Genomic DNA, 15,564 nt, shown 5'->3' on the forward strand with positions numbered 1-15,564 from the left:
TTTCCAGCAGCTGCCTACCACCCCTTGTGGCACAGACCTGGGCCGAACAAGTACTGCTACTCATGGCCAGTGACTGGACAGCACAAATCAACCAGCCTCCCCACCAAAGCTGATAGCATTTAACCCTTGCAAAAACAGCATCATATAGTATAAGCCTCATACGCACTCATTTTCCCTTAAATGATATATGCTGCAACTATGCGTACACAGAGTCTATGTCTGCATATATTCACTATCCAGCCACTGAATACCAAACACACAGCCATACCAGCTTTCTTTGCTAACTCAAAAACTCGCTTTGCTAATTCAAGGTCTCATTGCAGGGAATGCTAAATGCCAGAAGCAACTTCAGACAAGGCTCCCCATGGGGAGTGGAACGATTTACAAGGCATACCTTGAGTCCAAATTCTTCCTTTTTCCCCACTCAAAATAAGTGCTCCACTGCTGTCTGCTGAATTCCATCCCCATCCCCGAAAAGCTTTTGCATGAGGCTTGGTGGTGGCCTTTTTCTTTTACTGTCCTCCAGAAAAATATATGCAAACTGGCCAGATTGGGAGTCATCTGCCACAGGTCATCTGCCTGTGAGGCTCAGCCAACTCATGGCGTACAGTAAAGGTTTCTTCTCTTCTCACAAAGACAGGGGAAAATATGACTGTGAGCCTCCTAAACTTCAAAAAAGATTTCTACTGAGTTCTATGGTATCATTTTAGCCATATGCCTTGCTTCATATAAGATCTCAACTCAGATTCAGACAAAACCCAGTATAGTTTATTATTACATTGTTTTAAAAAAATCTAAATTCAAATGAAAAACTGTAACAAGCAATCCTCCGTCCTTTATAACTAAACCCCAGAATTCCCCTCCAAGCAGGAGCCGCGGCCCCTCCTGGTGCCTCCTCTGCTTTGCTCCTCGCGGCAGCGGCTGCCCCGCACGGCCCCGCGCCGGCGGCACCAACCGCACCCGCGCCCCGCACGGCCCCGCACCCCGGGGCACCAACCGCACCCGCGCCCCGCACGGCCCCGCACCCCGGGGCACCAACCGCACCCGCGCTCCGCACGGCCCCGCACCCCGCGGCACCAACCGCACCCGCGCCCCGCACGGCCCCGCACCCCGGGGCACCAACCGCACCCGCGCCCCGCACGGCCCCGCACCCCGGGGCATCAACCGCGCCCCGCGGCACCAACCGCACCCGCTCCGCCCCAGCGCAGCCGGAGCCGCCCCGCGCCCGTCCCCGTCCCGTCCCCGTCCCCGTCCCCGTCCCCGTCCCCGTCCCCGTCCCCGTCCCCGTCCCCGCTCCGCCCCCGCCCGCCCCGCGGACAGCCCGGCGCGGCGCAGACGCACTCCGGTTGTATCGAAATCTTTATTAGAACAATCCCCAACAACTGTGAATCAGAATTAAGCACTTCCGTTATCAAAGATACTTAAACAATAGGATTCTATTTCTGCATAGCAGAAGCAACAGGATTTAGAGCTCAAATCATCATGCTCGTGTTAATTCGGTTTTGACAAAACATTACGATCTTAAGAATCATATTAATAAAACCTACCTTTCGTTTCTTAAACCTCAAAGAGCCATTTGTACGGCTTTAAAACTCATTATTTGGGACAAATGCATGTGGACATTTTGTAGCATAGGGTAACAGACAATTTTAATACTAATAGCACTAGTATTACTTGAACATGAAGAAACACTCATTTTCAATTGTTTACAGTGCAGTACAAATTACAAATTACCCCAAAAATCATTGCCTGTATCAAAAGTTTAAAAATTTAGAACAATTTATAAAACGGTTCCAGAATAAGAAATTATCAGTCTTGAAATGGAGAAGGAACCTTATGCTTATAAACACACAAATAGATGTATTACAGTAATATATACGTAATTTTTAGCTTTACTTCTTGTGTTGTAAGTAGCAAGAGCCCAGTTCTACCCACAGTTACACAGCTACAATACACATGATCATTGTAAACAGAAAGCAGAATAGGCCCTACTCAGAAGTCCACAATATCACAAATTAAAGCTATTTTAAAAATCTACTGTATAAAAATGGAACAGTCTTGCACTGTTTTCATTTATTTGCAACACTATTGTTACATTTTCTCCTGGACCACACCATCAATTTTCATAATCTCTCAACAGCAACAGTGTGCTGCATCACACAGTGCAAACACACCTGACATCCTTACTACAGTTGATTTTTTGTTAGTCAATTTGAAATAAAGTGTTGGTTTTCCTCTCTAGCCTTTTCTGTTTTGTAGTCTACACGGTATAAATGAATTTCAAGATGTAATCCAGGTAAAGTAACAGCCAGTAAGGCACTTTGTCTGCAAGGAAACAGCTGTCCAGGCTGGTCAAAGGGAGACATTCTGGGTAATTCAAAAACAGTCAGTTTATTCTTCATAACCACTTGTCTGACAGCCCACTTGTGGAAGAACACTTACTGACAATTGAAGAATCAGCCTGACATTGCATCCACCAAAATATTTATCCTGTTCTACAGCAGAACATGCAATAGTGAAATATTTCGTAGAATACTAACATTTAAAGGAATATTCAGCATCCTTGGATCACCCAAGAATCATCTGCTGAATACTGTTTGGAAAAAAAATCCTCATCAGAAGAAATGATTCTATCTTCTTGTTTCTGTGTTTTGTTTCCACGGGGGTTTTTTTGTTTGTTTTGATGGTTTTGTGTGTGTGTGGTGTTTTTTTGTTGGGTTTTTTTTTGTGGTAGTGGTTGTTTTTTTTTTTTTTTTTGTGGGTTTTTTTTGGGTTTTTGGTTTTTTTTGTTTTGTTTTTTCTTGTTCTTACAAAATTTGAAGGCTTGACATTAAAACTTTGGTATAAAACACGTACATGAAAGTAATATGCTTTAGGAAGATACAGTGAATCCAAACCAAATTAAACAAACATGATCACATGGATGTGATAGCAGGTGTTTTCTACTGTCTTGGTTTCTGCATTCTGCTTGTTTGCGATTTAGAGAATGTTTATTTTGCTGCTCATGTAAAAGGGTCTCTCTTCAGATCCACCTGCTTTCCACCGCTCCTGGCAGGGAGAAGGCGCCGGGCACGACCCTGGCATGCCCTGGGCAGCTCAGGAGCTGCTGGTCTGGCCTCCCACGCCTGCATCCCTGCGCCCACAAGCGCTGACCCAGCGGCCCTGCTGCACCGGTGCCACCAGCCCTGGCGGGCTCAGCAGCAAAGCACTGACCCAGCAGCCCTGCTGCACCGGTGCCACTGCGTCACCAGCCCTGGCGGGCTCAGCAGCGAGCACTGACCCAGCGGCCCTGCTGCACCGGTGCCGCTGCGCCACCAGCCCTGGCGGGCTCACCTGCTGCACCGGTGCCACTGTGCCACCAGCCCTGGCGGGCTCACCTGCTGCACCGGTGCCACTGTGCCACCAGCCCTGGCGGGCTCACCTGCTGCACTGGTGCCACTGCGCCACCAGCCCTGGCGGGCTCAGCAGCAAAGCACACGGCAGGTTTGACCGTGTTCCACTCTCCACAGTAAAAAAAGCAATTTTTCATTTCATATTAAAGCAAGCAACAAAGTAAAAGTCCAAATCCAAAAACGTCAATATTAGTACCTCCTCTGTGGTGTGCATCTGCAGACTCTGGCCCACAGGATTAATTAGGAACCATTATAATAAGATAGTCTTCAAATATCTTAGGCGAACCTTTCCCAAGTAAATATTTGTATTATTTTGACTAATTATTTGTAATTTATTTCTAGAAAGCCAATTTTAATATTAAATAATTTCTACTTACTGAATTTATTGATTACAAAATCTACATGGTATTGCTTCGTATTTTCACAGTTCTCATAATTACATCGTAAGAAAATGGCTTTTAAATTTTCTTCTCAAAAATGATGATCAGTTACATTCTAAATACTTTCACAAAATAGTGAGAGGAGCAAACTTATACATATATATAATTTTTACCATATATAAATAATAATACAATTTAAAACTTTCACTTTTAGAAATTCCTTTAGTAAATGCATAGGTTTGTTACAAAAGTTTTCTAATCAAATAACTGTATACTATTTCCTATTATGTTTTATTCCTAGTAAACTCTGTGGTTACATTCATATGATAAAAAAGCAAGCTATATTCAGAAATATGCTTTTTCAATTGAGCTCCCAGTAAGACACTCAAGTTGAGTAGAAATATAGATGATGTAATGCAGTTTCTTTAGCTGAAAATTAATCATTAGTATTAAAAAAAAAAAAAAAAGCTTTAAAACATGGATTGTAACAAGATCAACAGCTTCTTTAATCACAGAATGGTTACACATACCCCCAAAAGTTATTGACTTCATTCTCAAAAAATATTAGAATCATGGGGAGGGTGTGTGTGTGTGTGTAATCCATACCATGCACATGATGAGAAAGGAATGATGATGATGATGATGATGATGATGACGATGACGAAAAACTTAATCTCTCGGGAGTCCTTTCTTTTCCCCAAAGGTGGAATTCCCAGTACTTTCTAAAAGTCAAGTTTCCTCTAGGGTATCTCAGGAGTGGTTACCAAAATCTAAAGCTGCCTATATTTGAAACCATATGCCTTTATTTTACATTATTGCAGTCCTAAACTGAACTCCTCATTTTTGCTTCAGGGAAAAGGCTCCAGCATACATTGGACCAAAGAGAAAGCTTACAAGGATACTCCCACCTGCACCTCAGGTCCCTGAATTTCAAGATCGTACCATGCCCATGACTGCAAGGGTATGGATGGCGGTCACTTGTGCATCAACATGACCCCAGACCCATGGCATGAAGGACAGTGTTACTGCCTTTGCAGTGATCACAGACATCACAAACCAGAGCTGTAAGTTAGAGAGTAAAATCCCATTGGGATGTAGATGGTCAGTAAACTTTCCCCAGAAACTTGCCTTCAAATCATCTCGAAAAGAATTTGCACTTCTTTTTGTGACACCAATGAACACCTAGGGTTAGAAAAGTATCTCCAGGTGCTAAACTCCTGTCACAGAACTAGCAAATGTATGGCACATGTCACTCCTGGAAAGTACTGGAATAACTTTTTCAATCCACTGGAATCCATTAAAAACAGGAGCAGGCCTCAGCATGGCTGGGTCCTTGGCTCCCCCAGGAGACTAATAAATTAAAGTCTTTTTAGCTCTGTCTTGGTAGTAACAGACTTGATAAACTCTCCAGTGTTAAGACTTTTTCCATCAGCAGAGCTGTTACTTAATGGCAGTGACAATTCCACTACTGGGAGGGTCACAAACCCCACCGAACGTTAATGTGCTTTCTACCAACAGGTGTATTAATGACTTTGTACTAATGACTGGGCAAATTTAACAATCAAAAAGCAAACTAAATCTTTCAGAGCATCTTTCAGTAGTTGAATAATTCATTCTGTACCACGAGAAGATTTGAGTTCAATGTCCTAGTACCTTACTGTGTGAGCCACTGGGAGCACGGAGACGTGCAGGAAGTGCAGCCCCAGCCCTGTGCACCTGCAAAGTCATTCCAATGGCTTGGAGCCCTCCTAAGCTAGGCAGAGGCAATGGAACTCCTTGTGCACGCACACACAGTGAAGACTTTTGTTCAACGAAAAAAGTACTGCATTTAGTTTTCCTTTCAGTGAAGCTCAACCTCCCTGTAACACAGAACGCAATCAGAGACTTGTCAGGGTTAGGGGGATATTAACACATGTGCATCTCTCTTAGACATCAGCTAAAAATTATACATTCACCATCTTGTACCAGACGAAACCTCATTTGTGTAAACCACAAATCACTTCAGCTGCAGTGTGACCTTCTCTCAGTTATATAATCTTTTAAGCACAACTCCCATAAAACTTCACTTCAAGCAGTATCAACTTGAGTATTTTCTGACTACCTTCTTTGGGATCTGCAGGGTACCATCATGTCTTAAAAGATGCAGTTGTGGATGTGATTAAAATATCACTACATTTTTCAGTGTAGGAAATCATTAATGCATGTATAATCACAGTTTAAATAGCTGCAAACCAGCTTGTACAAAAAAATACAATCATAGCACCATATTTACAAATTTAGTACCATCTCCTCGTTAACTGGAGTCTCAAACTATCTTTTTTTATGGCTAATTAGGTTATACGTTAGTGCTTTCAAAAAATTGCTTGGATTTCTTTTACAAATATACACTTATAAGAAACATTATCAAAACTGCTGTCATCTAAGGCAGCAACTTGTATTACAAAAGTTATTAAAACATTATACACTTATAAAAGTTTCAAATTTACATTTTCCTTTTCATAGGCACTCTATAAACTAAAATGTGGCCTTGTTTTCACAGCTGTTAGTTTATGCATTTAAACTAGCTAAATGTTACCAATGTTGCTCTTTTTTTTATATAAGCAAAAGGAAAAAAGAATCACCCATTAACCAGAAGCATCATTTACAGTTTTTACTTTTGCCTACTTTTTACACGTTTTGCTTAAAAGTGACACTTTTTGATGTTGAGGTTTGGTGTTCATTATCCCGCTGCCTTCTTAGGGCTTAGTTTCTTCTTCCCTAGAATTCGGTGGAGGCTAGCTGACATGAAGTAGGGTTTTGCTGTAGATCCATCATTTCTTTCCAGGTCTTCACCTGAATTTACACAGCCAGACCAGTCAAAAAAGGAAACAGCAGTACAACCACACACAGAGACACAAAAAGAATTGAAAAAAGGAGAGAGCAATAGACCCAACATTAAAAGAAATGCAATCAAACTAATTAAGCTTTATTATTAAGTTGATGAATGACATTATAAAATTTCTATTTTCTTAGACCACAAGAGGTTTTACATGATGCAGAGACACAAACATTTTGTCATTTTTTAATGATAGCAATATACCCCTTTTTTTCTCCAGATCTTTGGTTTGGCAGTATTGGCAGAAACTTTCAAAACTCTCATTCCTTCACTGAACCCTGCTATTTTGGAAATCCCTTGCTAGAAAATGTGTCACAAAGACCGCCATGGAGTTAAGCACTTTCTAAAACTGGACCATTTTTCACTGCCTAAGATAAAGTTTATTTGAGAACCTGTTGCCGTGAATTAATAATATTCTATCTGATCTATTGTTCATTACTTAATGGTAGCATTGGAAGTAGAACAGAATATGAATAAGCAAGGCAGACATTACTTTTTTCCCTATAGAAAAGTAGGAGCTGAGTGTTATTAGTGCTATGTTTGCCTGTGATCATGGTTGCTTAGAACCAAAGCCCATAAAATGAGATAAATAGGATGTAGTTCTCAACTAAATACCAATTTTGAGTTTTCTAACTGATCTTATTCCTATGATTCTTTGGCAACCTGGTTTTTCAGAATCCCTGCTAACCTTAGTTTCTATGGAAGTGAGGTTAAAGTGAGTGTTTAAAGAATCAGTATTACCATGTTTGCCTCACTTCAGTAATGCATAGTGTATACTTATGAAAGATGAAGCCTATGACTATTTCCCTTAGTATTATCAAATAATTTGCAAATTGCAAGAACAACCACTACCATGTAACTAACTTCTACTTGTGTCCTGCCACATGGCAACACACTTGGACCTACCAGAATGGCTTTCATTATAGAAAAATACAGCACACGGAAGGTACTACATGCTAAGGACACCTGCTTCTTATAATCATATCCTAATTCAAGAACAGCAGATTTCTTTTGTAATTTTAGTATTCTCTATCTGGGCAGCCTGAACAGCAGTCCCTTTGATTGTTTGCCACTGGGAGTCCAAGAGACAGTTAGCTTCAAGTGGTATTTCACAGAATCTTTAAAAGTAATTCAGCATAATACTTTGCTCGGGGTTATTAAACTGAAAACAAAGTACCATCTATATACCAAAGAATATATTCGTTACTGTCAAGACGCTTAAGCAAATCAAAACTGTACAGGACTGACTCTTCACAAAGCACCCAGAAGCAAACTTAATGAAATTTAAGGAACATCTGAAAAACAAAACCCAGATATTTCCATAAACCATAAAGTTACCTTACACTTCTTAAAGTAATTAAATTTGAACACTAAAGCATGGAAGACCGTATCACAGAGCCAATATGAAAAGAGGCTGCTAATTTTTCATACAGTTTGCTAGTATGCCACCAGACTTCTGTGTCTGGAAGATAAGATGATTTTTTACTCCTCTTTCCATGACTTACAGGTAACACTGAAATGTAGTACTTACAAAAGCAGAGGAAAAGTGTGTCGACACACATTGCATAGACGCTGAAGAACCCGTGTGCAACTAAGTAGGAGCCAATGATGACGGTCTACAAAAAACAAACCACAATAAACCTCCAAATTTCTTTCAGCGCCACTATGGTAGTAATAACACAAGTAGGAAGCCTAGTCTGCTATGCAAATTTAGAAGAATTTAATCTCAGCTCTGTATTTCTTCCAAAGGTTACCAGTGCTGTGGACAGGGATCACAATTTCAAGACACAGCATCCTAACATGTAGTAGCTTCTAGTTTTCCAGTTGGAAATAGCTCCAAACTGAAATTATATCAACCTCTGAGGAGAATATATGCCAAGAATATTCCAAACTCCTTCAAGAATCACTCAGAGATGTCCTGAATTTTAAGGGGGGGCTTACAAAAGGAGAGAGAGATGCATTGCAAGTCCCTTCCATTAGAAGCCACACTGTCATCAGTGTCTTGCTGCCTGGGAAGTCTGAGGAAATGTGAAACCGAATTTTTCTCAAGATTCAGAGCCACTGCAGTGCCACTTCTGTCTGAAGGATCCCAAGGACTGGAGGGCAGCAGCTCAGTTCTCACTAGAGTGGATACTATGCCACTGAGACGCTGACCAAAGAAGCTGTTACCAGACCATGCCCTGAGTAGTCTGAGCACCTCAAACTGCCCCAGGCATGCAGGAAATTAAATGGTTGCCTTACCAACAATGGTACCCAGTAGTAATTTAGCATTGGCACTTCCTGTGCAAAGACTGGTATTCTCTGTGTGAAGAAAAAGAATGCAAGAACACCTGCAAGAAGCACAGGCAATTAGTTATTTCCATGCTAGCTCTAATTTCCCAGGATCTAAAGAATGGATAAGACAGAAAACAGATCCAAGGCTGGTTTCAATAAAAGTTTGTAAACAATACATTCTTCAATACCAATTATCTAACAGAAGAGATATGTAAATTAATCAATTACCATAAAGATATTAATGGGCCCAGAAAGACTGTAATGAGTTGTTTTGTTTCACTATTCTACTGAATTTAACAGCAAAATTAATAAATACTGTAATTCTACAGTGATGACAAAACACTTTATATCAGCTCTTGGTACTAGTTTTACTTTTGATTAAAATATAATTAATTAGTTAACTTTGAAAGTATACAGAATGCAAAATATGGCTATATGTAAAATAGGTTTGTGAAACTGCTGTGACAATTTGGAAAAACCACAACAGAACACTGCCAACCCAAATTTCTGAAAGTGCTTCATTTAAAAGATAGAAAAACACTTTTCTGTCACAAAATACCACGAATAGTCTACTTGATAACTACTCTACTGAATAATCTATTTGACATCTACAGATAACAAAGAAAACCCTATAAGGATGCTACAAATACACTATTTCTTTTACTATAGCCTATAGATATAGGGGCTCAAATTCAGCAAAGCTTCAGGTCCTGCAGACCTGTACCACCACATCTATAGGCAATTGTCTGTTACCAAGTGAATCATATTTGCAATTCTGTTCAGTTCTTATAGAAGGAGAACTGACTGTGGCTGACTTATTGGATGTGAATTTGGTTTGATGCAACTATGATGATGTGGCTGCAGAAGTCCTTGCACCAGCCACACATTCAAAAGCTGTAAAAGCAATTATGGAAAAGACTCTGTCAAGGCAAACCAAGTGCTGGGCAGGGGGGAGAAAGGGAAAAAATTGGTTTTAGATCAATCTAGCAAATCCTAGAAACACAAAAACAGATTTCCAAATAGTTAGACAAATCAGAACCTCCAGCTGCTAACTAAGCATACATGAATATGGCAGGCATCCTTGTGGGTACCAGAAAATAAAGCATACCATTTAGAAAACAAACAAGCAGCTTACCTACACCACCAGCAACAAGGATTTTCCCCAGAAATAGAAGGAAGTCTGTAACTTTGTCCAAAACTGCAACCCTGTTTAGCAAAGGACAAATGAGACAATCATCACAACCAGACATTTGTATTCTTTCTCCTTAAATCTATGGATAATTGCAAAACATGACAAGAAGCTGTCTTCTGCTGGTTTTAGAGGCTGACAACACAGCACCACAGACAGGCAGTGCTGAGATGGGTACTGCTACAGCATCATCTCAGGAGGCAAAAAAGCACTGAGCCTTTGTTGGGCAAGGCCTTAATGTAGCAATGCTGCTACAGGACTGACATGGAGACTATTTATTCCTCAAGTTGGTTTAAAAAAAATCAAACAACCCAAAACTTCAAAATATTTTTATTTCAGCCTTTCTTCTAGGGGCACAGATAAGCCAGGCAAGAATAGAAGTACAGATCAAAACAAAAAGCCATATTTATGTAGATTGCTGGTAGGCCGCCTTTTCACTTAGTCCTATCAGGCCATCTTTCATGAACTCATACCATGCCAAATCTACTATTCTAAGACATCATGGTACAACATGGAAGGCAGGAAGGTTCAGAGCAGGAAGATAATCACAGATGAACAAAGGCAGACAGAAAAGCTGATAATAAATCTGCAGCTCTCATTGAAGCACAGCAGGCAGTTTCTGTTCAATGTTCTGCCAGCCTGTCTTATCATAAACTGTAGATAAATTATGGGATGAAAAATTAACTTTGTATCTTCAACCTCTTGACAGCACAGAAGGACCATATTACCACTATGGATGTGGTAATACACAGAACTGACTACTGCGAAAAATGAATGTTAAGAACTACTAAAGAGACAAATCATCATTAACCAGTCAGAATTCAGATTTAGCAAAATGCTCAAGATAAAAACATTTTTATTTGAAACAACAGAATTATATGTCTATCTCTTCACTATTGCTCTTATTAAGAGCAAAACCATAAAGGGCAGAGAAGTGATATTCTATAAGGAAATGAAGGCAGCTGCTCTCCTATTGCACAGGCATTACCCAGTATGGACATCACTGTCCTGATATTAGTACAGGGTAACACAGTGAAGATATTCCATCTCCCAGCTCCAGTTCTTTTCTCTTCTTACTTAAGTGCCATTTCCACTTTCGTCTTTCAGCCCTTGCCTCCATTTCTCTCCTCATCCAGTCCTTCTCTTAATGCTTTTAAACTACCTAACCAGTTTTACTGAGTCTCTTGCTTGGTAATTAGATTGTGTTGTATTGCATCAATATGGCCTGCTCCTAAGTTATTCTCCCATTACGTTTTGATCTTACAGTAGCAAAGGAGGAGCTAGAAGCAAAGAAGGAAAGTACTGATGAGAACAGGGAGTTTGGCAACACACTCAGTAGTGGAAAAAAGGGCCAGGAAATTTCTAAGCATCAGAGGACATCTGGTTATGTTAAAGACAATCTTTTTGAAAGGAAAGTATTCTGTGTTCTTTACTTCCACTCTCCAACACCTCATAAGATTTCTGAATGAATCTGAAGACTTAGGTTTTTTTTCCTTTCCCTTTCTCAGACCAAGTGGACCAAAGCTCAAAAAACAAACATATGACAGATGATGAGCACCCCATTCCCATCTATCTGCAGATCTCCTCTCAGAAGCTCCACTTGTTTCTTGGAGGCATTATTACAATGTACTGGGTACTTAGGAATTTAAAGGACCGATCACAAAACAATGAGAGTCCATCAACTCTGCATAGGTTACTACACTGGCCAGCCAGCTGTTATTCATGGAGCGTAAGAAGTGAGGGCCACATTTGAGGACAGAAGTGGCACTCAGTATTTGGAGAAGATATGGGAAAGAAGTGTGCCCACAGAGTGCAATAGTAGGAACTCCTGACATTTCCAAGAAGGGAAGGAGACAGTCCCTTACCTCACCACGTTCCGCATGAGCAAAAAGAATGCTTCCTTTGCTGAGGTGCAGAAGTTTTTACCATATATGGCAATCTGTAAAATAACAGTGGCTGTTAAGTAATTTAAATAATTAGGGTACGTTCTCATATGCCAGGATCCATCTGCACGTAATGCATAGTTCTCCCTAATTTGTGGCCTTGAAACTCAGATGAACATAAAACACTTTCCTCAGTCACCTGCTACTTCTCAATGTTTCCCATCAGGCTGGGACAGAATATTATCCATCTTTCCCCTTCAAATCACCTGACAATGAGCACGCTACCCCTTGTGATCTCACAGGTACTAGACTAAGTACTTACTTTGCTAAGCAGAGCAAAAAAGGTACTTGTCAAGGCGTTCTTCTCCCTTTGCTAGTTACCTAAACTAGATTTATAGTCAGTGGAAAAGAATAGGCACTTGGAGAGCTGAAGTGAGCCCAAGTGAGATGACCACCCCTGTAGTTATCTCCTTGGACCTGATGCTGCTTTCCCTGAAGAAGAAATCTGCATAAAATAAAGCAGCAAAAGCTATTCAGGAACAAAACTACTTCTTCCTGGAATAGTGTTCACCAGGGTAAGATATACCAGAACAGCTCTCAGCTCAGACAGTTTATGAACTGTAAAGAAGATTGTCAAAAACACTTCCTCTTCAAGATGGCAAAAATTTGTAATATAAATTACATCAACACAGGTTGTAACGGACCCACTACAGCCACCTCCTCTGAGACGAGAAGTCTGTGACTGTACCATTCAAACACCAAAATTGCTTACAACTGGAAAACCCACAACATCTTCACATCAATTAACATACACGGATTTCAGCCTAGAATGTTCCAGCCAAAACATCCTAGGCTGAAATCTGTGTATGTTAATTTATGTGAAGATTTCAAACTTCTCTTATCTGGAAGCTAAGAAGGCTTATTTGAGAGAAATATCACTGCTTCTGCTAGTAGAATTTGTGCTTCTAACTTCCAGGTGGAAATACAATCATCACATGCCTTATGAACTCCTTATTCAACTATCACCTCCAAACAGAAATGTCATCAACATGCAATATGAAATAAGCTAATATTCCTGTTGAAATCGGGGTATCAATTATTGAATTACAGGGCAGTTAACCAGTTATTCCATCCCTTCCCACTTATTTTGGGGGGGGAGGGTGATGAACAAAGACAGGGAAAAAAAGAGGTTGAAATTAGAAGGAAAAAATATCGTACTTTTTCATAGTAGAACCACACACATGTACTGAAAACTCCCATAAATCCCATCATCAGCAGATTTAAATATACTGCTGGCTTTTGATGAACTAGTAGTGTCTAGGATATTTTAATGTTCTAGACAGGGGAGACAACATGCAGATATGGGACATACCATGATGTAGGCATTTCTGTTTATAAATTTTAAGAATTTTTCCAAACACCAGAAACAGCACTTGAGGCAGCAGAGTAGGAATCTAGTGAAGGAGTTCTGAGTACCTGAAAAGAGCAGGAGAGAGTACATCATACATAGAACTCATTAATAGTCTTCAGAATGTAGAAAGCTATTCAGAAGACTTTGAATTGTGACATTATATTTTTATTTCTTGGTATGAACTCTCTCTCTCAACCAAATTTAACTCACTAGCTTTCAATTAGATCAGACTCATATCCCATCTGAACTTTGCATTAGGTTCCCAAGAACATAGACTCAGCTTAAGTAAATGAACACAAATTTACTGGCTTCCAAAGAAACTACAATGGATAATGTGGAATTAGTCTCTTTTCCTTGCCAAAAAACAGCTTGGGAAAGTAAGGAAGTAATATAGCAAGGAAGGTCTTAACAACCTAGGGCAGATTAATAAATCTCACCTTTCAGTTTGTGATCCAGGTATTCCAGTACTACTCTAATAAGCTGGACAATTGCAAGAATTAAGGCTCCAAATGCCAGCGAACCTGTATGGTATCTAAAAACAAAATATTTGACTGTTATGTCACACATGTGCCTATGTACATGGATATATGTATGCATATATGCATGTATATACAAATAAAATCAGAAGTGAAGGAAGGTCCTTTAGTGGGAATTACACAAAACGAATGGACCTTTACCCCGATCCACCACAGAGGAACAGGATGAAGCCACTGGCGCTGCTGGTGTTTGTGAGTGCCTGTCTCTCAATCTGTGTACATGTACATGCTGTGTACATGTATTTCGTGTGTGTGTCTACCGGGAGTACCTGCTCAGCATTACAATTGGGTGGATCTAGGGGCAGGGAGCTGCAGCAGCCTTGGTGCTGTAGGGCTACAGGATGCAGTCTTCACCTAAAAACTACATCTTCCCAATTGTGTTGGTTGGATGGACTAGTTTTATTCATAGTAGCTTGTGCTATGCTTCGTTTAGGATTTCTGATCAGAACAATTATGATAACACACCCATGTTTTAGCCAGTGTTGAGCAGTACTTGCACAGCACCAAGAACTGCTCTGCTCCTCACCCTGCCCCACTGATAAGCAGGTTGGGGGTACATGAGGAGCTGGGAGGGAACATGGCCAGGACAGTGGATGCCAAATGACCCCAGGGATACTTCACACCATACTGTGCTGTGCCAGGCAGTAACAGCTGGTGGAAGGAGGGGTAAGAGGGGAGCATTTCAAGTTACAGAGTTTGTTGTTCCAAAACACTGCTACACATGAAGAAGCCCTGATGTACTGGGGACGTGCCTGCCAGTGGGAAATGGGGAATTAATTCCTTGCTTTGCTTTGCTTGTGCATGTAGCTTTCTTTTACCTATTAAACTGTCTTAATCTCAACCCACGTGCTTTCTCATTTTCACCCTTCAGATTCTCTCCCCCATCTCACTGTGGGGGAACAAGCAGGCAGCTGTGGGGGGCTTGACTGCCACTGAAATTAAACCATAATGCTGACTAATCATTTTCTTATGATATTCTAAGATTGGCTTCCCTAGATGGAAAAAGAGCATTTGTCCGATACATGACAAGGCTCGCTTCCAGCTCCACAGTCTTACCGTATTGCTCGTCCAAATGAAGAGAAGAGTGGCCACAGTGGAATATCAGCTGGTTTTCTATAAGCCCAGTAATAAGAGGCAAAGGCACCAGCAAGGGTACACTGACCCAGTGCAATTGCAAAGTTCACCAGCCAGAGAAAGACAAAGGCATTGGCTAACTGGAAGATGAAGATGTACTTATGGTACAGGCTTTCTCCTCCATAAAAAGCAAAAGTACACTGAGCACCTGGGCACAATTTAGTCACATTGGTTGTGTTAAAAGTCTAAACAGAAAGAAAAATAAACAATCATAAGTAATGAATTCTATATACATAGTGTCTGAAGTTTAGCAGGTTAATACAAATAACGTAACTCTGCTTGATGTTCCATTATGTCATTCAAAACTGCAACACTACATAACCTGTTTACATATTTAAGGATTCATATCAAGGATTTATGCTAGTTTTTAAAGAAGCCTTAAATTCAAACCCAGAGCCAAGTAAAAAAAATGACTTTGAAGGCAAATTTATTTTGAAAAATTTAATTTGAAGGCAAAATTAAAAAAAAAAAACAAGACAAATATTTTTGG

The 15,564-nt window shown here is 40.4% G+C and overlaps 2 protein-coding genes across 2 annotated transcripts in view; one reads left to right on the plus strand and one right to left on the minus strand.

Annotated features, from left to right (window-relative positions):
- The first annotated feature begins 599 nt into the window (after window positions 1-599).
- LOC131559683 (proline-rich protein HaeIII subfamily 1-like) lies at window positions 600-3,152 on the plus strand. Its single transcript, XM_058808100.1, has 3 exons — window positions 600-604; window positions 919-1,185; window positions 3,056-3,152. The coding sequence occupies exons 1-3, from the start codon at window positions 600-602 to the stop codon at window positions 3,150-3,152; spliced, it is 369 nt and encodes a 122-aa protein (XP_058664083.1).
- A 2,226-nt stretch (window positions 3,153-5,378) lies between these two features.
- SLC44A5 (solute carrier family 44 member 5) overlaps window positions 5,379-15,564 on the minus strand; it is a 64,661-nt gene continuing 54,475 nt past the window's right edge. Inside the window, exons 15-22 of the mRNA XM_058808414.1 lie at window positions 14,997-15,259; window positions 13,842-13,936; window positions 13,366-13,469; window positions 11,976-12,049; window positions 10,057-10,127; window positions 8,889-8,977; window positions 8,179-8,263; window positions 5,379-6,604 (exon numbers count right to left, since the gene is read on the minus strand). Of these exons, the coding sequence (XP_058664397.1) occupies window positions 6,492-6,604; window positions 8,179-8,263; window positions 8,889-8,977; window positions 10,057-10,127; window positions 11,976-12,049; window positions 13,366-13,469; window positions 13,842-13,936; window positions 14,997-15,259 (894 nt within the window). The 3' untranslated portion in view covers window positions 5,379-6,491. The remainder of the gene's footprint in view (window positions 6,605-8,178; window positions 8,264-8,888; window positions 8,978-10,056; window positions 10,128-11,975; window positions 12,050-13,365; window positions 13,470-13,841; window positions 13,937-14,996; window positions 15,260-15,564) is intronic.

The sequence above is a fragment of the Ammospiza caudacuta genome, chromosome 7 (assembly GCF_027887145.1).
Source record: "Ammospiza caudacuta isolate bAmmCau1 chromosome 7, bAmmCau1.pri, whole genome shotgun sequence".
NCBI classification, from domain to species: domain Eukaryota; kingdom Metazoa; phylum Chordata; class Aves; order Passeriformes; family Passerellidae; genus Ammospiza; species Ammospiza caudacuta.